At 45.3% G+C, this 23291-nt stretch overlaps 1 protein-coding gene across 2 annotated transcripts in view; it reads right to left on the reverse strand.

Moving 5' to 3' along the window:
* The window catches only part of LOC144128209 (ATP-dependent RNA helicase DDX54), a 50450-nt gene that overhangs the window by 13481 nt on the left and 13678 nt on the right, over window positions 1-23291 (reverse strand). For both annotated transcript variants that reach the window (XR_013313723.1, XM_077661427.1), the window contains exons 7-12: window positions 21839-21970; window positions 17179-17389; window positions 12184-12318; window positions 6261-6349; window positions 4641-4773; window positions 2011-2078 (exon numbers count right to left, since the gene is read on the reverse strand). Coding sequence is in view for 1 of the 2 variants with exons in the window: in XM_077661427.1 (XP_077517553.1) it covers window positions 2011-2078; window positions 4641-4773; window positions 6261-6349; window positions 12184-12318; window positions 17179-17389; window positions 21839-21970 (768 nt within the window). In the remaining variant the exon portion in view is untranslated. The remainder of the gene's footprint in view (window positions 1-2010; window positions 2079-4640; window positions 4774-6260; window positions 6350-12183; window positions 12319-17178; window positions 17390-21838; window positions 21971-23291) is intronic.

The following is a 23291-nucleotide window of genomic DNA, read 5'->3' on the forward strand; positions in this document are numbered from 1 at the left end:
GCTCGCTGCCCTGTCCTCAATTTAAACTGAAGCCTTTTCGTTAGCCTATACATTTCTGCCCCATAGGTGAGTACTGGCAAGGTATAGCTGTCATATATTTTTCTCTCGAGACACGCCTCTATTCAACTGCCAACTACATGCCTGCCAACTACATTCTGCCCCACTCTTATTTTCCAAGTCATTTCACTCTCATGTTACGGCCAAGCAGTCACTTTCTGCCACAAGGAGATGCATTCCCCGTCAACTTTCAATACTTTGCTGCCAGTCGTAAACTGTTGAGTCCTTCCAAAACTATCGAACATTGCTTTAGATTTTTCATATTAATTTTTAGACCCACTCTTTCGCTCTGCCTGTCTAGGTACTCGATAATGCTTTGCACTGAATGTTCCTGTGTTATACATCTCATTTAACAGTGATAACTTGATAGCAACTGAGCCTTGCACTAGGTACGGGTCATAAATCTGCAGCTTCCACATGGGAATGTGTGCACCGCCTTCGTCACAGGTGATGGGCCCAAGGGATTTGCTCCCAAGCCATGTAGAGGCACTCCTGTAGGATTGATGGAAGTCAACTTTTGGAGGAGAGAGGATGAGCATTTCTCTCACCTTCAAGAGATTTGGAATGCCGGTGATGAACAAGACCCCTAGTTTTCTGCAGCGGAGAATTTTAAATTCCACGAACTGGGAATGAAGAATCTTCGATATTCCATGGTAAGCCTCTAAACACATACGGCCTTTGGTGCTGAAGCAGCTACCATGCCGCCTCTTCTTGTCTCTCTGCTTTGAGTTTTGTGCTGCACGGTTTTGTGTCCGTTAGCCCTTTTTTCTCTTCCCTACTCTTCACAGCTCTTTCAAGGCCTTCTCTCATTTCTCAATGGCCCGCACTGCCTTCTTTCCAAGTTTGTAGCAACCCTTTCTTGCCATGTGCTTCACCTCAATGACCAGGGTCGTCGAAAAGTTGGCTTTTACTTGCATTCACATTGAGCCTGGTGAGTAAGCCCAGTGCGGGCATCTCGAAGAACAGCGTAAAAAAATTTGCATTATAATCGTACCTTGGCTTCAAATATAATGCGAAGTGCTTTCTGAAGCAGATGATTTAGAGTACAAATTCGCTTTATATTCTTGCAAATGTGGCAGAAACGGCAATATCGCTTTCGACAGGCCCCACTATCGTGACTCGTCCCATGCTTTCCGAGGCAGAACTTTGGTCATTACCAGACTCTATGCTTCCAGAGGATTCAGACAAATAATTTAATCACATTCCAGCAGAACTTTTTGCTGGGCTAGTTGGCGCATGATACGGAATGACTAAGCGCCAACACAGGTGAACACAAGAAAGTGACACGGACGGGCACTTACTGTCAACTGCGATCAGTTGACATTAAGCGCCTGATCGAGCCACTTTCTAGTGTTAGCGCTTAGTCAAATTCGTAATCGCATTCCCACCATTCTATCATTCCTACTGATCTCCAAACAACATTATATATATATATAAAAAAAAATGTGGCTGCTAACACAGAATTCTGGGACATATGATAAAATCTTCAATTTTTCGTAATCGCAGGAAACTAGAGGCCTTAATGATGCATAATGGACCACACCGCATAGCGCACAAGCAAACTTCTCAGGGCTCATCTAAAGATTTGACAAAGGCATCTGGAGTCACGCTTCACGTGCGCGAGTGCATTTTTTTGTGTCGCCTGTCGCGCGTGCGTGCGTGCGTGTGTGTGAAAGCCGCACAGCAAGCAGGGATCACAACACCCTTCCTTCGTGCAGGCTTAAGCTGTATCACTGCTCAAAGCAACATGGCTGGTCTGAGCACACGAACAATGAACAGTGCTGCACTAGGAATGCCACACTGTACTACTGGGTGGAAAGGATGTGAGACAGCAGAATGTGCCTCATGGACACGCTGCAGTGACCTCTGTTTTTGAAAAGGAATGAGACCTGTGCACGAACAATGGTGGCCCCCAAAATGCGGACAGTGGGACAGCAAGGGCAGGTAACTCACACTGGGTGGCTTGAACTTCTTCATGCCTTCCAGGAGCTTGGAACGTGTGTCCTCCTCGGCTGATTTCACTGGGAAGAACAACGAGGAGGAGCAGTTGAAGGAAAAAGATGAGAAAGCACGGTGATCTCAGCTGTTAAAAGAAGGGCATCAAAGTTGGGCTCCAGCCTGATGGCGGGGACACAAGAGACGACAACGCCTTACTTGCAGTATTGTCCCCTGCTATGTCTATGCACAGCACTGAGCAGTGATAGCAAATTCGTGAACTCTTTGGCGCTGTTTCTGCAGCTCAAATGCTGCTGGAGACAACAGCAGCAAGAAAGAACCGAGGCTGGTTGCTTCAGCTTCGATTAAGAGATTATACATGTGCGTTGTTGCCTTTAAACGCTCACACTTGTTCTGACTCATAACCGTCCTGTGAGTTTTTATTAAAACTAGGGGTGTGTGAACATTTAAATTTTAGAATACAAATCGAATATGAAGAAAAAAATGACTGAATATTGAATACATGTTCATAACGAAAAAATATTTCAGAGAAAGATAAGTATAAGTTGTTGTTCTTAATTTTTTTTTCAAACTAGTGCATGGTTGTTGCAAGTGAAATTAAACAAAACTAGACTGACTCAGCTCCATGCAAAAAATAAAAAGTTATGATATGCATCAAAATGTATATATAATTGGTTTTTTGGGGAAAGGAAATGGCGCAGTATCTGTCTCATATATCGTTGGACACCTGAACCGCACCGTAAGGGAAGGGATAAAGGAGGGAGTGAAAGAAGAAAGGAGGAAAGAGGTGCCGTAGTGGAGGGCTCCGGAATAATTTCGACCACCTGGGGATCTTTAACGTGCACTGACATTGCACAGCACACGGGCGCCTTAGTTTTTCCTCCATAAAAACGCAGCCGCTGTGGTCGGGTTCGAACCCGGGAACTCCGGATCAGTAGTCGAGCGCCCTAACCACTGAGCCACCGCGGCGGGGCATCAAAATGTATACAAAGCATAAAAATATGCGACTTGTAATGTGATGAGTGACATAAAATCCATGACCCGACAGATGACTGACAACTAAAAATAGCATGATGGGTAGTAAGACCTCATTAGTTTGGACTGCAAGAGATCAGAAGGAATGCCCAAAATATCTGATGGCTGAATTTATGAAATGCCACCTGCCCCTGAGAAAAAAAAAGTGCCGAAAATAAGAAAGTGCGATGAAGCTTTGTGAAGAGGCTCCATTGCACAAACAGCAACCAGTCCTGGACGAGTGTGCAGTTTCGCCGCATGCAAAACAACGCGGACATAAGTGAGCAGAACGTATGTTGGCATGGGAACATATATATATATAGTATGGTGGAGCTGCCATAAAAAGAATGTAAACCAATAAGCTCAGTGAGACTGCTTGTAAAAGAAAAAAAAAATGAACAGCACTCTGCCACTGGGCGCTCGAAAGTGGCGTGCACCTGTGTTTGGACGGCCAGCAAATGCTCGGCTGACTGCCGCTGTCGTTGCAGGCTGGCGGTGAAGCTCGGAAACAAACTACACGGTCATGCCATTTTTTCACCTCGTGACAAGGGTTCTCATACTGTCAATAACATCAAGCCCGTTGTACTTAGTGGCATGGGCAGAGACATTTATTTTTCATTTTTTTTACAGTCCCAGAATTATTTTTGTCAATACACCTCCAGCAGCGCGGGCTAGGCACTTCTTATATTTTTTTTTCTCGCCCATTCTAACATATGTCATTACGTCTGCCCTTGCGCTCACATAAGATGTGCACGGGCTACAATGCACGTTGCAATGGGCGGGATTTTTACATGATCGCTTGCTCCTGCCGGTGGCACCTTGACTCAGTCACATTTTAGAAAGCCCCTATGTGAATTTCTGCAAGTGGGCTTTCCCACATATTGTGGTTGATCAAAAAGAGATGGCGAGCTCACGTGAAAAGTATTGTGAAGGCAACAAGACGGGTGCCATTAGGTGCAGGCATTAAGCATGTAACATATAGTGGAAAGATGAAACAAAAAACTACGCGTTTTCACATCAAGACTGCTCGATGCGAGTGGCCGGCCATCCTGTTTTCAGCAAGCGTGCTACGAGGAAAAGCACACTTCTGGAATTTTGCACGGGGTCCAAGCCTTGCAGCATCCGAATGTGACTGGTACATGTGATAAACAATAAAGAGAGCAAAGACGATGCTTTTGCACTGTTTTCCTGATATCTTGAGCTTGTCCAAAAATTGTGGTTTTGCCACAGTCAGATAAATGAAATTCAGTTGCCAGTTGCTGCTGAATAATAGAAAATTCCTGAAATCAATTTCTTGAACCAAATATGGACTGAATTACAAACATACCTGATTAATTTTCAGAACTTCAAATATCTGCACACTGCTATAACTAAAACCTATGCCAGGATCCTGCCATGACTGTACCAACGTTATGCCGCGATTCTGTTGTTCAGTGCCACAAGAACAAGCAGTGCAACCATGAGGTACATAACACAAGTTTAGTGAACCACTGTTTGAGGTTACTAGACGTACACCAGGTGTTGCATCAGGCTTTTGGAAGCCTAGCAGTTGGCCACACAACCAAGACTGAAGTAGGCGTGCCACAGCATGGTGATACAGGAACATGACCAACCTCGGAAGAGTGGGTGAGGTGGGAGGTCTTCGCGAAGGTACTGTTTCATGCGCTTGGCCGATTCGCTTGAAGGTGCCGGCCGTGACTTGAGGTACTGGATCATGGCGTTGCTGCACACACGCTCCATGTTTTGCTGCAAGCAGGTGTTTTTTTTTTCTTCATTCTACTAGTGCTTCTACGAGTGTCACCATGACAGAGCACAAAAACAGGTTGCTAGGTACTGATGTTCATCAGATTTGGAAAGTAGGCACAGCAGTAGCTGCAAAACTTTGTGTCCCTCACTCTCACACAAGAATGCCTGTGAGTGTGAGTGGTCATGAATGTGAGTGAGTGGATGCACATGTGAATGAAAGACCCCTCATAGTGCCAAGGCATGGTTCTGACAGTACAGACTGTGGCTGCACTGATCAGAACTACACACAACGGTACCACTATACAAATGTACCCAACCAGCAAATTATCTAACATGGCATCTCCCATGCCATGGGTATCAAGATAGCCTGAAACATACTGGTCAATACAAAAACAAGGACTTCGCTCCCTCCAGAAAATTGGCTGTGAACCTGTTACTCTCGTCAGCACAAAAGCGGGCAATTAGACTAATAGCAAACGTATCATGGCATACCCACACACATCCATACTTCATTAAATTTGGCATTCTAAAGATCATTTGTTCGTTTCCTTTCAGATTGCAATCAATGTACAAAACTGCAGTTATTACTAGCAATGAATCCGCTTTCTCGCTTCTAAAAATATCTCGCTATTCAACGGTGTATGATACCCGCTCTCATTTTCCTTGGTCATTGCCTCTTTGTCGCACGAAATACGGTATGCAATCATTGTCTTTTATTCTTTCAAAATACCTGAACATTATAGAAAATAACAACATATTGCTAAGAGATATCACAGTGAAGAGCCTAAAAACCATTTTGCACCTTTTTGAAGACGTTTAGCTTGCACTTGCTCTGAACTGTAAATAAGATTATAACGCGGGTAAATTCTGCTTATGTTGTACACTTGGATGATGTAGTGATTTTGTTTTGAGTATTTATATTGCTTTTTGTTTTGATTGTGATGCTAAATGTTGAAATGTTGTATTTAATTCATGTTGATACTTTAGTTTTTGTTTCGACTGCCTCACCTGTAGCTGTCTTGTGAAAAACTGAGGCAATACGCTGCCTCGGCAATGTGGGCATAGGGTGCCTTTCAAGCTGCATTCAAGCAGCTTTTCTCCCTGCGTCCTCTCTCACCCAGTGATGCCTGTACTACCAATAAGAGCGAGAAATGAACTTCAACTTCAAAGCTGAGTGTTCCATGTGAAGGTCTGAAATATCAAACAATCCCAATTTTCAGGCTCCGAAAAAAAGTCTGCTGGCTATATTTAAGTACAGCGACATCCTTGCTTTTCATCAGCAGCAAATTTACTACTGAAGCACAGTCACTGAGGGCGTGCACTTATAAATCTAGACATATGCTAGCTAAATGCTCTTAGTGTTCAGTGGATTCTGCAGTAACCATCTCTGAAAAATCTAATGTTCCTGTTTACGAATGGAGCATTTGCTACTTGACACTGAATCCGACAGAGGTGTGAACCAGTGAAACAAGCAGCGGTGTACGCACCAGGTCGATGGACTGTTCGTGCATGGACCGGAGCATCTCTGATTCTTCGTCGATGACCACCTGGGGAACCCGGCCACATAGGCCGCTCTCTGTGAGCACAATCAGAACAGCACAGTTAGTGCGAGAATAAATATCGGACCACACGGGCACAACGAATAGCCACAGACTTTTACAGCGATCTTCCGTCCACAATTTATGCATTTTTCACCCGAGAATAGAGATATTTGGCAGCAGGCTACTGGAAACAGCAGACTTTTTAATCGGACCTCAATTATTTGAACAGCAGGGTTTAATCAAACTGATCTCAACACTAAGGGTGAAAAAAAGAGCTCCTATTAAATTGAACCACGCATAACTCAGACAGATTTTCAGCCACCTTCAAGTTCGAATTGACAATAGATAGTGCAAAAAAAAAAAATAAGAGCCAAAATTTACTCCCTGACTTTATGCTCTAATACTGGAGACAGGTGCAATTCTGCTGCAGTTGAGCCGCCTACAGTCCATCTGATCATTTGCCCAACACATAAAGCTATATCAAGGACATAGGTTTCTGATACCACAGACATAAAAAAACAGAAAATGAGTAAATATATATACAAACAAAGAGAAAAGTGAAACAGAAAATGAAGCAAGAGAATAACATCAGATAACCAAAGATAGAAAGAAAAGTAACTATAACAATGCCACTGTTAAAGACTCTGCAACAAATTGCTCCTAAAACATTCTGGCAAGTGGTAAAAAGCAAGCATTTCCTTTCTGTCACAGTGTGTTCTTAATAAATAAGCTTGCAAAATTACAAATGATTTGCAATTTAAATCCAGTCTGATGCAGCAGTTGACAAATTTTTCAGACTCCAATAATGTGCACCAGTACGATATTTCGGTCTTTGTAGCAGAACCGTCACACACTTCATAGGAATGCACACAGTTTCATGACCATGGCCCATCTTGATTCAAGTCAAGGCAACCTACTGCATTTCCTTGATGAGCATGGCACTAGCCGCCCTTTGGGCTGCAATTGAGTTTATAAGCCAAGAAAACCCGCAGAAATGTCCGTTTCTTTTTTTTTTCTCATTCTAAAGCAGCCCTCCAAGGCCTGCAAGCTGCACCATGGTGCGGATTGCATGAACAACTTGTTTCAGAAATCGGTGAAGTTTACCAAGGCGCAATAACCAAGGATCCCGATGTACTTTTCTGATGGCTGCCAGAACACTGTGGCATCACAAGGAAACCACCATGTGGATGAAGCCGCCCGATCTGCCACAGTTATGGTAGTCATGTGACTAACCCTGTACCAAGAGGTGATGCAGCAAGTAGGCTTCACAGGCTGGTGTGGGAGCTCATACTTGTTGCGTAGAAAATGAGCGAGTTTTAGTGCAGTACCAGCAGCACTACTAGGCGCATTTTCTGATTTTGGGCATATGTCCGCCTATGAAGTCTGCTTTGTGGCAGGCGGACCACCTGCCCACCAGGTTGTTGGCAACCTGCCTGGTGCGTACACCTGGCAGGCCTTAAAGGTGCACAAAAGGGGAATCTGAACTCGTCTTTTTCATTGCGCGAACTCGATCTACAGATTCCGAGCATACTTAGAAACTTTGAATTACTGTCCTGAGCGGCTGAATTCCCTAATTTAAATCAGATTAAACGTCCCGGCTCCCGCTTTTTTTTGAACTCAGCGCTGAAGGTAGGCGAAGTCAACCAACTCGTGGAGTGCCTTTCAGCCAGTCCCATGGCGGCTTCGCTTTCGCCTTTTTTTTGTTTTTTAGGTTTCTGTGAATAAATAGTTTCAGTCACAGACAACATAGCCACAAAATAGGCCCACAGATATAAAAAAATACGAGTAGAATCTTTGATTTATGTATCACTCCGCCAATGGCAGGGCGGCAAGCCGCCAAGGGACTGGGTGAAAGGCACTTCATGCCTTGGTTGACTCCTTCTACCTTTATTTATTTATCTAAGTACCCTAAGGGACCAGTGGGCATTACATACGGGGGGGGGGGGGGGGGGGGGGGACGACGACGACAGCAAATAACAAAAATACACAAGGGTTCACTTCATACATAATACAAATAGAGGAAAAAAGAATGAAAGAACAAAGCGTTAATTATCAAATTGGGTTGGTGGTATACATCGTGGGCATAGTGCAGTGTGCAATAAACAAAAATAATATGTACACGTACAAGGCAAAGCACAGCTACAAGGCGGTAAGTTCAAACAGTCAACAATGCTGTGCCTGATTCAAGAAATGTTAGTAAAGATGAACGGAAAGATGATGGTTCATTAATAGCCACAATGCTAGCAGGTAAAGCATTCCACTCCCTTATAGCCAAGACTAACAGGGAGTTCTGATATTTCTTTGTGCGGGGCGAAAATTGTTTGAATTTTATGCGCATGGTCAGTACGAGATGATATGTGATGTGCTGTTGTGATGTGCCTGCGTGCGAAAGATGAATGGTTGTAGTAGAGGGAGTGGAACAACGATAGGCGAAAGAATTTCCGTCGTATGTTGAGGTCCAGAAGTTTTAGAATGTTTTATTGCAGTAACGCTCTGGTATGGAGAACTCAGCGAAGAGTAAAAAAAAAAAAAAAGGCGAGAGCCGGGACGTTTAATTTGATTTAAATTAGAGAAATCGGCTGCACATGACAATAATTCGAAGTTTCCAAGAATGCTCGGAACATGTAGATCGAATTCCTTTGGTAAAAAGATGAGTTCAGATTCCTCTATAGTGCACCATCCAGGTCTTTACCCAAAGGCTTTTTTTTTTGCGGTAAAGGCGTTCATGGTAAATGCCTTCTGGGACTTGCCAGGTGTGTCCACCTGGCAGGGCTTTACCCAGGTCTTTACCCAAAGGCCTTTAGGATGAAGACCTTCATGGTAAAAGCCTTTAGGTCAAATGCTTTTAGCAAGTAAGAGCCTTAAGGGCCCACCCTAACTATTGCTACTGCATGATATTCTTCACTTAGTCATGCTAAATAGTCTGCTAGATTTTTTTTTTTAACTGTCACCTCAATAGATAGGACCGTGGACTGTCTCGATCCTTGCCTTCTGACGCAGGATAAGATTCTCGGACTACAGTCACAGCAACTGAAGGCCCTCAAGGCAAACCAAGCACTGTTTCTTAACCTGACGAAGAAATGGGCTTGGGCAGGGCATGTAATGCGATAAGGCAAGATAACTGCTGGTCCTTAAGATTAACGGGGTGGATTCCAAGAGAAGGCAAGTGTAGCAGGGGGCAGCAGAAAGTTAAGCGGGCGGATGAGATTAAGAAGTTCGCGGGGATACGGTGGCCGCAGCTGGCAAAGGACAGGGTTAAGAGACCGATTTAACCAGCAGTTGTGCTATGCCACTGTTGCCACGATGCACCCTGGGAGTTGTGGTACTTTGGCTGGCAGCAGCGCCAGCGCGGTGCTTGGCGTAGGCGCGAGAAGCAGCCTGTTTGCGTCGCTACACGTTTCTCTGCATGAATGCTGGATTTGTGAAAGAAGTACCGTAAGTTGATCTGAGGGGTGCCATGTGCTCCGGCAACTGTGCAATACAGAGGGCTCCGAGTTTTTCGTTTTCTCGAAAAGAAAAGGTCCCCAAGATAAAGCGCAGACGCTGGTAGTGAGAGGCAGCTGATGAGGTCCTGTTCAGCACATTTAGCCGTCCTGTCCCTGTTGATCAGTGCACACTGGGAAATGGTAAGTGTATAAGTTCTGAAGCTCTGAAATGCCTTTTACGTGTCGCTCATCTTAGAGGCAGTCTGTTAAATTGCTAACAAGGAGGCGGTTGGATTCATCTTTGTGCTGCTTCGTCAAACTTTCTTTGCAGTGATGAACAAGTGTGCAAAATTTTATTGTCATATTCAGGAATCCACGGTGTGTATGCTTGATGCACATACTCATTCCTGATGCCTCAAGCTGCCATAGTAGCGATGGTGGTTTCTCTATTTAAAGGAATTGGAAAGCGTGGCTATAAAACCATGGAAATGTGGAATAATTCCTGATGTGTTGCTGCCCATCGGTCTTTGAGCATAATACGCGACTATTGCCATTTCAGCAACATGTCATTAAAGCCGGAATATCTCTCCCGTTTTACTCAGTACTATATCCGAAAATAAAGAAAGGACAGTTATCTAGTGTTTACCCATCCGTCAACACATTCAGACCTGTACTGAGAAAATAGCGAGAGCGAGTCGCATGGGAGGCACCCAAGCACCAAAGATTATTTTACCCTAAATCAAAAAGAAATTGGTAAATTAGTGTTGCAACAATCCACTTAAAAATCAACTCATTGGTCACAAAATTAAAACCACTCAAACTTAATTTGGCGCGTTCAAAACCTCCCAACTGGCTTCTCCTTTTTTCATTTTGCACAGAGCAAAAGCATCTGACAAGAGCTCTTTTTAAAAAAGCGGCATTGCTTGCCCGTACTGCTCAGCTTTCCTGTTAGTAACCCGTTAGTAACATCGTGAAGATATTTATATGTGCGTATGAATAATAAGAAAAAACTGCCGCATGTTCAGTTTTAAACAATGACCACAATTAAAAATAGACAGCAAACGTACTGAAATACGGCTATAGTGAATGCCTAGATGGATACGGCGAAAATTAACAAGGCGAAGTGAGGCGACAAGAAATGTAAACACTCTCTGAAGGAGTGTGTCGCTATGAGTAGAAAAGCTTTGCTTGCAAAATGAGCAGAACGAGCAAAAATGAGCAAAAAGCGCATAGCTGCAACATTTTTAACGAAAGGTGCCAACAATAAGCACAGCATCGTCGCCACAGTCACTCCACTCCCAGCAGCAACTGAATAGCCTCTCAGCGCTGCATCTGCTGCAGTTAGCACTGCACCCCTCTAAACTCCGCAGTGGCGCTCTGTTCCCTTTAGTTCAACACAATATAAATGAAACGGTGGAAAGCTACTGTGAACGAGTATAATGCTGATCAAGGCGCAATAAAGTGGGTTGGCGTGTAGACGACGCCACGAAAGACTATAACCAAGATGGCGCTTGGCCCCTTCCCGTAAACGTGTGCATGTGCAGTGAGCTTTGCGAAATCGGTCTATTGGAGAGACATGGAAGAAGCCTTTGCACTGCAGTGGACGTAGTTATGCTGATGATGACGATGACATGCTTGTGTGACAGATTGTGATTGTGCTCGTCACTCTTTCTCTATTACATCATCTCATCTAAAAGCGATCATCAAAATTTATGCATTTTTCAAACTTGTTGGCTATTTGGACCATTTTACAGGTCCCGTCAGGACAGAAAAATAAGGTGAAGACTGTAATCCAGCTCAAATCTGTAAAACTGACCAAAAATGTAATTTTTTAAATTTTTCACTTAAAAAAAGCCAGGATTCCTAAAAAACACAGCCTCCAAACAGTGCACTCGAATGAGCGCCAGAACACGTTTAAAAATGACGCCAACCGGGGTGCAACTTTAGACAGGCACGGTTAGCATAGCTGTTCTTGGTTTTTAAACAAAGAAAAAGCTTTGAAAAGTTAAGGACACATAAATATTTTTCCAGAAACTCAAGAGAACATACTGAAAAAGGGGATTTCTGCTTTTGACCACTTCAGTTTTGGGTGGACTGGCGCTGTTTTCTTAGTGCTGGACCACCACAATCCCAGCCACTCTGCTCGGGCGTGAGCGGACGAGCAGTGGGGGTGGTGTCAGAACAGCAGAACAGCTAAGCAGACAATGCACATTGTATGAAGACTCTGTGCAGCACACTCTATGAGCATTTAACTTTCTCCGTTTTGCGACTCTCTGATGATGCCATCAAATTAATAAAGAATTCGAAAGCTGTACATTCCAGGTGCACCAAGCATGGTAGCACTGCATTTCAAAAACCCTTAAGCATGGCGAAGAAAAGGAGCATACAAAACGGTGCCACTAAGTGTCTTGTCCTAGACGAAAGCAACAAGTGGAAAGACATGCCTTGAGTACTGGAGGTGTCATCGGGAAAGCGAAGCTCCCGTCCCAGGAACAGATGCAGGTCAAGCAGGTACGGAGCCTCATCTGGGGCGACCAGGGAGTAGGCAGTGCCCGTGCGACCCGCACGTGCAACACGGCCTGAAAGACAGAGTGGGCCGTGCAAGTGATTCTCTTTCTTGCAGTTGCAGGCACGTGCGCTACTGGAACCTGCACTGTAATGGCATCAAAAAGTGCCGTGGAACATTATGTGGCTTGGCTTTCATCCCTTCCTGCCTAACATGTGTGCAAAATTAAAAAGCATGCAGATGCACATGGCTCCGCCAAAAAGTGTCCGAATTCAGTTAACAATTCCTCCAAATGGCCATACACTCAGCCTGTCAGAAGCAGTTACAGTATGATCAGTCTAAAATAAAGTGTACAAAAGAAAGACAAGGGTGGAGGCATGCATGAATTTAGATGCTCTGGGAACCTCCTCAAAAAAGGCGCTCAGAGGGGCCCAAGGGTTCCACGGAACCGAGTTTGAGAACCCCTGTTGATGCAAAAACTCAAGACCTAACCAATGTAAAACTGGGCATTCAGACTTAGCTTGTGCGATTATAGTGGCTGTTTAGATTAAAAGAAAATTGGAACAGTGACCTTCTTCTAATAGTAATTTCAGCATATATTTATACACAAAACAAGCTCTTCAGCACAAAAAGCCTTTAAAAATCATGTACTTTTCTACCACACAAAGCCTTGTCACACTTACAGAAGTTGGGTCGACCTTCTGCAAAAAGGCTGCTGGAAACTCACGGAACTCTTTGGGAACTCAGGGAACTCTTTGTGCGACCTCTGACAACTGGCTTCAACTGTGAGTGCGCTGTAGCGTGGTTGTTGCTTTTAAGCAGCAACTCCATGAACAGCTGCAAGGCATACAAGCCGCAAGTTCGCGCACCCAGCACCACCCCGTGTCAGGCGTCGGAAAATGGTCCCCATCTTCATGTGCCTCACGTTAGCCTCCCTCTCGTGCTCACACCGTTGCCCTTTATTGGCACATTTCACGTGCAGAAGAGTGGCTGCGGCAGCTACAGTCAGCTCAGACTCGTCATGAAAAAGTCAAGTGAGCTGCATGTCCTAAAATTGATGTACTCCACCATGCCGGTTACGACAAATGCGCGGTGCAGGTAGTGTGGGTACAGAAACATTGCAGGTACAGAGCTGGGTACCGCGATTGCACCTGCTAGCGTCTGCTGCCGCATGCATGCGCAGAGTGGCTCTGGCATTCATGTGGGCGTGCAGGTGTGCACAGCATAAGCCTTGGAAGTGTCCATGGAGTTGCGGCCTTAGTTGCGCACGTGCCGTGGAGCCATCCCCCGAAGGAGGTATATTGAACTGAAACCGCACAAAGCAAGCTTTCCAGAAACGTATTTGTTTGAGAGAAATACTTTGATTTTGAATACCAGACAATCACATCGAATTCAATACTGTCGTCAACCGCTTTTTTGGACTCAGCGGGACCTGAAAAATGGTCCAAATAATCAGTCTGAAAAATTCATTAACTTAAAAAAAAAAAACCTTTCTGCAAAAAAAAAAAAAAAACAGCTTTGACAATTGCAAACTTTGCCACTACCAATGTTCCGCTTGCAAGCGATAATATTACAAAAGGGTAGAAAATTGGGCAAGATGGTATGGATCCATGTTGTTGCAGCACCAAACAAACCAGGACAAAGAAGAAAGACAGAACAAGTGCTCACTATCAACTGGAAAAATTTATTGGGACACGAAATATATACACAGAAGAAAATATAAAAACAAAAGGACACAACATGCGCAGTCCAGATCATGATAGAACCGCATGTGAAGAAGAGCACGTGACACAACACCACAACTCAAGCCCTACTACAGGGATAGTCATTATCAAGTAAGGCAAACTCTGTATCAACTAATAGCCTGGAGTAACCTGCACTCACACAGGTATCAGCTGCCTTTCTTACTCTAAAAAGCCTCCATAATCTCCCTCCCGGGCTGTCTTATCTCTGTGTCTCCACAATACACGAAAGAATTCGAAGAGTGGTGTGCACTTGTGACTCTTAACATGCTTTGTCAAGCGAGTCCCCGAACTGCCTTCAAGTGACCTAGCATGTTTCCGAAGACATACGTTCAGACAGCGCCCCATCTGATTCGTGTAATGCAGGCCACAAGGTAAAGGAATGGAGTATACCACCCCACAAGCACAACCAACTAACAGATCGGAGTGACTCACGCCACACCCATTCCTTCTCCCCCGCGGTGCATCATGCCTCTCAATGGCAGCACAGATTCAGCCAAAGTTGTTTTTTGCCGAAAATACCATGTCCACGTCATAACGGTGGGCAACCTTCTTAAGGCTGTGGGAGACACCCTGAACACACGGGAGAATGGAAAACTTTTTCCATTCTGGGCTCGTCTTTTTTTGTGCCCTTTTCCCCTTTAGGTTTTCCTTCTGATCCTTTAAAATCTTCTGCACCGCCACTGTCAACACAGAGTCTGGGAACCCTGCGTTCTTCAGTCTGGTCACCTGTTCGGCGAATGCGCTGACAGTCCGATGGGAACAGGACTTGATCAATGCCGACTTCAATGCTTTTGATGCAATGCCATTCTTAATCAGCTTCGAATGATTCGAAAAAAAAATTTAACAACAGCTTGACAGACCTTGGGGAAAATAACCAGCCCACGTGGTTACCTTCAAAAATTAAAGACAGATCCAAAAACTGAATTGATTCGTTTCTAAGAGCTTCACAAGTGAAATTCAAACCACCGCACCGTTCTTTAAAAGCCTTTATTACTAGTCTAATATAAGTCAATATTAGACTTTATCTGAGCCACAGTGATTCTTTCATCATGTCCGCATCACCTTGCATCCCGATAGTCGCTCTACCTCGTGATACCAGGCGGTGCAATTTGGCTGCAAGTCATGCTGCGAACAAATGCACGCACCTTGCAAAGCCAGAACAGCCAGTTTCCACGTGCAGCAACGCTCACGAAGATCAAGAGAGTTCGATGCAAGCGGAAGCGAGCGCCTCCGAATTTCCCCCTCACCTCTCCTGCACTGCGGGTTGTGCAGACTAAGCCAAGGTGGATGCTGCAGCTGTCTTGTTTTCAACGCGATCGCACGTGCTTTGTTGGCCAATGGCAACTAAGAGCGTGCCATCCAGCCATTACTTCAAGTGACACCCATTAAGAAGATATAGCCAAGCCTATGCAAGCCAGTCTGTCGGACCGAGTCCATTTAAATCCAAGATGGCACCTTTCACAGCAGCCGAGGTCCAGTTGGTTGCAACAGTGATGCCCACTCGTGTATGGGCATACCCTAAAAAACAAATCCTTGGTTGAAAAATGATCTCCACAGTATGGCTGGCATCTATTATAATCTTAAAAATTAACTTTCAGACTCCATTGAGTACGAAATATCGGTCATGAAAATGTACATGTTATCTAAGAAGAGCTTCAAATGGGCCTAGTTGGTTTGCAATCTTCGACATCGTTATTGTGCTACTCATGGTTTACACAAAAGGAACCACACATACAGACAGGGTGCAAACTATGAACTGATTTTATTGCATGGGAAATTCGTTTTATATGAACTGTTAAGATGAAAAAAGAAGGGACACAAAAAACAAGAGGCTTCATGGAGATGAGTTGTCTAATCTTCTGCTGACAGGCATGCGTGGAGGATGCAGTCTTTTCACTTCCTTAAAAAGTTAATCTCTCGCTTCGTCAGCGCTACCGAAGGGTCGCTTACGCAATTGCCTTCCTTCTCAGACGTCATGCAAAATGCTTCATATAGCTCCCTTTGTATCGGGTAATCTGGCGACGCATTGCTCCAAGTGCAAAAACTGTAAGCCATTGCTTGATAGCACCACTGTCATCCTTCGATCCCAAGATAATATGCAAAGGGAGCTATATGAAGCATTTTGCATGACGTCTGAGAAAGGAAGGCACTTGCATAAGCGACCCTTCGGTAGCGCTGCTGACGAAGCGAGAGATTAACTTTTTAAGGAAGTGAAAAGACTGCATCCTCCACGCATGCCTGTCAGCAGAAGAAGATCAGAAAACTCATCTCCATGAAGCCACTATTATGCGTTGCATATTGCAATCACTCAGTTCAGCCCTTGGGCGCGGCCGGGCAGCCACCAAACCACGTGACGTGACGTCACGACAGCCGGAAAAAAAGCTGGGCCCCAACTCGCGCGGTCGCAGCCACCACCTGACTCCCGCTCCTCCCGCTAGGGGCGCTGTGCCGGCGCGTGACGTCACGGAGGAAACGCTGGGCCCCAACTGGCGCGGTCGCGCACGGTCGCAGCCACCACCTGACTCCCGCTCCTCCCGCTAGGGGCGCTGTGCTATGATTGACGTCACGGCATATGTATAAAAGAGCTGCGCTCCTTCGCCGGTACAGTCTTATACCCCTGTCACACGGGCATTTCGAGGGCCCTCGAACCGATAGTCTATCGACTCAAAGGCGATCGAGCGCTGCTACATGGGCAGTTTCAATGGCGATCGAGTCAATAGCCTATCGAGTCAACGGAGCAGCACGGAACTCCATCGAGATATGCAACGCATTCTTGGCTTAACCAAGCTAAACCTGGCCATTTTTGTGTCCCTTCTTTTTTCATCTTAACAGTTCATATAAAACAAATTTCCCACGCAATAAAATCAGTTGATAGTTTGCGCCCTGTCTGTATATGTCGTTCTTGTTTGTGTAAACCATGAGTAGCGCAATAACAATGCCGAAGATGTACATGTTCTTATGAGGTGCCTGATGGTTCCTTAGCGAGGTCCAGAATATTGCGCAAGTGCAAATTACTGGAGTCCGAAAAATCGGTCAGCTAATGTATCGATTACTTTACTTGTGCTGACAGCTCACAGCAACCGAGATGGTTGAAGAAAAGCGGCAACAGCAGCAACTGTAGCTGTGTGTTAATTTCTCAAAGATGACACTGAGAAACCTGTGAGAGCCACGAAGGGTGAACCACCTACCAACGCGGTGCACGAACAGCTTGGGCCTGGGTGGGAAGCTGTAGTTGACCACATTGTCCAGCAAGGGGATGTCGAGGCCTCGGGCAGCCACGTCCGTGACCAGCATGACTGGCACCTGGCGCGCCCGGAACTTGGACACGTTGATGCGCCGGGCCGCCTGGTCCAGGCTGCTGTACACGTACGTGCAAGGCATGCCAGCACGCTCCAGGATCTTTGCATAGCGTGCGTCAAGGACAAAGACCGGGGAAAGAGAAAAAGAAAAAAATGTGGCTAATCTCACTGCCATGACTAGCATTTTATTGGTGTCACAACAAATTTTTGTCTAAGCCGCTCACGTGCGGAGGCACACTGCAGAAAGTGAAACCACATTCAGCATGAAATCCTTCGAAAAAATGCTTCAACAATGCTTGGAACTTTCTTGGGCATATATTATGCATAATACACCTAGTTTCCTGCGATGCCGCATAAAATCATGAATTTTAGCATTTTTTGCAGCATTCTGTGTCAGTACAGCGACATCCTCTTTTTTTTTTTTATAATGCCTGTGAGTTAATGTGTGGAAAGCTTCCCGCAGAATATTGCAGGTTTTTTATCCTCAATTCACAGAACTAAAAATTTTCCGGTGCAGAAAAGTAGCAACTTTAATTACTGTATAATCTCGTGTCAGGGCCGCACGCCATTTTGGACTACATAACTCAGAAAAGAAAACGGTTATATGTTTTTAGCACAGTAGCACTACTACCCGCATTCTTGCAAAAACCCAATGTCTGAAGCTTGCTTTGTGGCAAGCTGCCCACCTGCCCACCGGTTGTGGGCAACCTGCCAGGTGTGTGTGTGTGTGTGTGTGTGTGTGTGTGTGTGTGTGTGTGTGTATGTGTGTGTACACACATCATCATCATCAGCCTGACTACACCCACTGCACGGCAAAGGCCTCTCTCATGACTCTCCAATTAACCCTGTCCTTTGCCAGCTGCGCCCACCCTATGCCTGTAAACTAAACTTCTTAATCTCATCCACCCACCTAATCTTCTGCCGCCCCTTGTTACGCTTGCCTTCTCTTGGAATCCACTCTGTTATCCTTAAAGGGTCTGCGAAACACTGCTTGAACGGATGCCGATTACACTTCAGATGGATTCTTTATGTCACACAGATGCTGACTCAAAAAGAATTACGAGAATCGATGCATAGGAACGGGAGTTATTCAATGAAGAAATTTCAAAATACAAGCAAACAAAATGCTGCCCTCAACTCGATTTTCGTGCAGCTTCCCATTCCCATTTCACTCTCCCAATGACGACACTTGGGGGGACCGATCAGAATAGCCTATCTGAGCACGTCGCGGAAGTTTGCACTCCATGGTTGCCTGTTCTCTCTAACTCTTTTTTGCCAAGGCTGGCAGCGCCGTTTGCATGGTTACAACAACCATGTGAACGCCCAGCTGACCCAGTGATGCTTCATCGTCACGTCGACGGCGCAGAAGAGAACACTGATCAGTGACGTTCCCTGACTTATGGATCCGAACTGGATTCGAATTCAAGCGCGAGATACTGCAACGGTGTGACGGTATGCGCAAGATATCAGACACATTTAGCATAGCGCGTACCGCTACTGCTTACCGCCTACCATGGCCCATCGCTCCTAGCGCACTGGTTGGTCGTGGCGAGCAACTGGCGCACGCTGTTGACAGGAATGTGGCGCCATCTGGCGCTGCCTCCCGGTGATCTTCCACAAGCTGACGATGCGCTCTGCTAAATGTGAAACGAACAGCTTTTTTTCTTTGTATCCTTCCTTGGGACCAAAACAAACACTTAAAGAGTGCAATGGCTCGATCGGATCGATTCCGCAAAGCCGTTCTGAGGTACATAGAGAGTAGCCATAAGTGTTGTGTGCTAGATCGTAGGATGTTTACAGAGAGGCGCAAAGTCCTTTTATGCAAAAAGTAGCCAGAGCCTCTGGTGGCGTATTTTTGTTTTATTTGCTTTACAGCCCTTTTATCTAAGGCAAACAAGTTGGTTTTGTTGATGTAATATAAAACACAAAAACGTGAAAGAATGTATCTCTAGTTATTAACTCAATTTGCAGTATATTTACTGTTTCTCCAATCATCAAGCTCCCACCAAGTGATGTCATATCAACTGCTAAAAACTGCCACTGTATGGTGACACAGTCAGCGCCATGAATTTGTTTTCGCGAGCTAATTAAAATATTAAAAACCGGAGTATATGAGGTACGGCCGATGCTAATAGCATCACTATAACTCATTCTATTTAACCAAGAGGTAAAACAATGCACTGATTATGTGTTTCGGGGCCCCTTTAAGGACCTTGTTTATCTTGCCTTCGCATTACATGCCCTGCCCAAGCCCAATTCTTCCTCTTTTTGATTTTGACTAGGATATCATTAACCCGCCTTTGTTCCCTCACCCACACTGCCCGCTTGCGGTCTCTTAACGTTACACATATCATTTTTCTTTCCATGGCTCGCTGCGTTGTCCTTCACTTAAGCTGAATTCTTTTCGTTAGCCTCCACGTTTCTGCCCCATAGGTGAGTACCGGAGTGCGTATATATATATATATATATATATATATATATATATATATATATATATATATATATATATATATACACACAGTAGAATCTCGGTGATACGAATCACATGGGGTCGCGAAAATTTCATATCATCCAAATGAACAAAATTCATATGTAGAAATATGAAAAATGCATTCACACCGATGTGTTTAAGGCTGACGGGATTTATTCACTGCTGTGTGCTCACAGCTTGCTGCTTGTGGTGTGTGCCGCGCGATTAGCGATCGCGACTTTGGGATGTGCTGCTGGCGCGATTAGTGATCGCGACTTTGGCAATGTGCGGGCCGAGCGCGACTTTGGCGGTATGCGAGCGGCGCACCGCCGCTCAATGTGCACGGTGCGTACTGCGTGATAAGCGGTCGCGACTTTGGCGATGTGCAGGCCACGCGATTACCGATCACGACTTGGGCGATGTGCAGGCCGCGCACCGCCGCTCACTGCGCGCTGTGTGTACTGCTCGATTAGCGATCGCAACGTCGGCGATGTGCGGGCAGTGCTTAGTGCTCGAGGGTGCGGTTGTGGCTCGCGCGTTCGTATCATCCGTAGAGACGAGGGAGAGAGTTTGGAACATCCGAAATTCTGCACATTGTACACAATGCACTGTAACCGGGCAATTTCGCGAATCCGTATCATCACGAAATTCGTGTCAACCAGGCTCGTGTCACCAAGATTCTACTGTGTATATATTGTCACGAAGTGGTGACTGCAGTCCGGAGAGCAGAAAGGCTGCGAAAATAGTGTCTAAACAAAACTCTTTATTTGGGCTGACTTGCGCCCGCAATGGGCTGAATCGCTCGACAGTGGCGTAGCAACAAGCATGCTCGGCGGTTGTAGAACAGAATGGCCGCCGCTGTCGGCCGTGCTCAATTTAAAGCTCATAGTGAACCTTCGGGATAAGGCGTGCAAAGTTGCTAGAACATTCTGGAACAATGTAGAATCAGCTCTGCCTAGATGCGATCAATCGAGATAAATCTGGTCGCATCTTGCATCGCAAACAAAGCGATAAAGGGGCGTGCCGGCAGCTTTGAAAAATGAACAAACAAACACTGCAAAGATCGCAGAAATATGTACATGCGTGTGTGCGCGTGCGTGTACACACACACGCGCGCGCATGCAAGTGCACACACACATGCACACGCACACTGCCGAACATGGCAGGTGGCAGTTCAATTAAAGAGTGGTCACGAAAGGTTGCACGGGAAGAGCAACCTAGGTCTCGCAATCCCCCACCGATGGCAGCACCTGCCATGCAAGGGCAGTGGCGCATCGTTTTACCACTGCATCACAGCGCTAAGAGTGGTATGAGGACTCCCAGAGATTTATGCATGTAAAGTACAGAATGACAACTTCCACATATAAGGGGATTAACCCATTATCACTATCCGAGCAGCTTCCATCTGTGAACCATGGATCCCAACACTGGAAACAAACTGAAAACCAAAGTGCTAGTGCATTTAATTCGCATTCGGCCTAGCTATGCAAATCAACTGTAATTTTATTTATTTATTTACTTGTACATACTACCGGTCCAACCTGGACCAGGATAGGAGTGGACACAACATCAAACTTGTGGCATACGCAGACCAGCAGGAACAAGATGCAGCGAATACAGTAGAATCAATAAAACAGTGTTAACAATGTACAGTCATAAAATACAGGTGAAAAATTGCAGGTAATAAAAGATTCCCTTTATATACTTGATTGCTTCATATGTTTAGCAAGACAGATGGAAAATTGTTCTTGAGATTGCGCATTTACAACTTCGTTTGGCAGCTCATTCCATTCGGACACTGTTACAGGAGAAAAGAAATATTTGAAACAGCCCTTGCAAAATCTCTCTATTTGGGCATGTCTACTATGTTTATTACGGCATATGCGTGTTCTTGCTTCGGTTATGTATCGCTCTTTCGTCACATGCACTAAATTATTAAAAACGCAATAAAAAGACTGTCTTCAAAATTCACGCTCAAACTAGAAAAAGAAAGTGGGGCCCTTACACAAGTTTATACGGTGTGCCTTCAGGTTTCCTGCATGCAATGTCCCCAACAAAAAGGCTGCGAGAGCAACTCACATCCCGGAGGTACTCAGCATGATGGCGGGTGGCAACGAAGATGAAGGTCAGCTCATCGGGTTTGATGACACGCTTGAGCAGGTGGAGGAGGATGGATGTCTTGTCATTGCTGCGGCACAACACGTACACAGTCTGAAAGTGAAGGCGAAAATGATGGCAGTGAGAAGAACAAACTGACTACCTAACTGACCAACTGATGTCCATGTTCACTGGAAGCGAACAAACCATGGCCCGTTTGTAGGATTGCCCATCAGGCTGATTTTACACCAAGATTTCAGTTGAGCGCAAGGCATCAGATAAGAAATGATCACTAAGTAAGTAAACAGAATGAAATTACAATATGGTCCTTTATTAGCTAGTGCAAAGCTTTACTTCATTCCAAAGTGGTTCACTGCACCAGTTCCTAAAAGGTGGCACAGTGGCGGTACGTTGCAGCATGGAACACAAATGGTTCAAGCAACTGTAGAGGTCCTGTTGCCCTGCTCAGTCTGAACACTAATTTCACTCATAACATAGTGCAAGCTCACAGATATGCTGAGTCCACTGCTTTTTGTTGTTGTGAGCTGAGTTCAATTAAGCTGCCATAATGAGCAATATTATGCACGGTAGCATAGAATTCTTCACCAGACAAGGGTAAGGATATGTGGAGGCTTGTTATGATACACGTGTGACGGAAGCCAACAGACAATGAAAGCAAGGAAAGCATAGGACAATGCTCGTCCTTTATCTTTATTTGTGGCGCTGATTAGAGGTGGGTAAACGCCCGTGTATTTGCTTTTCCTCCCTCAACCTCGCTGTTAAATCAATGGCACTCCCTTATTTTGTAAAATTCCCTGGCTCTCCCTTACCCTCATTTCGTTGGCCCTCGCTCACCTTCGCCTTCACATTCAGCACTTTTAACATTGTGTTTGGCGCTCTTCGGCCTTAGATGCCCTTGCGCGAAACAAAAACCTATCATCATCATCACTTTTAACATTTGAGTTAGTTTGCCTTATTGCAGATATGCGCCAGTGTTACTAAGTTACGCTAGGCGGACACTATTGTTCACTGTGTCCGCTTTTAGCTGTGTCGAGCCGCGTGGATCTTGCTTAGCACTCACTGCGTCAGAACCCCGGCCAGAGGCACGCTTGCTGGCCACATTCCTGGCTGGCTTCACAAGCTTCGCAAGCACTGACTTTCTCCAAGCAACCTCCAAACAACAGTAATAAAGGACATCACGGCACAGGGGGTGAGAACTAACGACAGCAACAAAAAATCAGAACCAAACAAACAAAAAACAAGAAAAGTGCGGGATGAAACCCCACTTCTCCTCAAAGGCCTGCTGCGAAAAAAACGTCTCCTAAGCAAGCCACCTTCAGGAAAAATCGAAGGCCCGCAAAGCGAAAATCACAGTGGAGTGAGGCTGAAAATACAAGCGTGCCCCAAGCAGAGCGAAATCAGTGGAAAAGTGAAG

This window comes from Amblyomma americanum, chromosome 4 (assembly GCF_052857255.1).
Source record: "Amblyomma americanum isolate KBUSLIRL-KWMA chromosome 4, ASM5285725v1, whole genome shotgun sequence".
Lineage (NCBI taxonomy): Eukaryota > Metazoa > Arthropoda > Arachnida > Ixodida > Ixodidae > Amblyomma > Amblyomma americanum.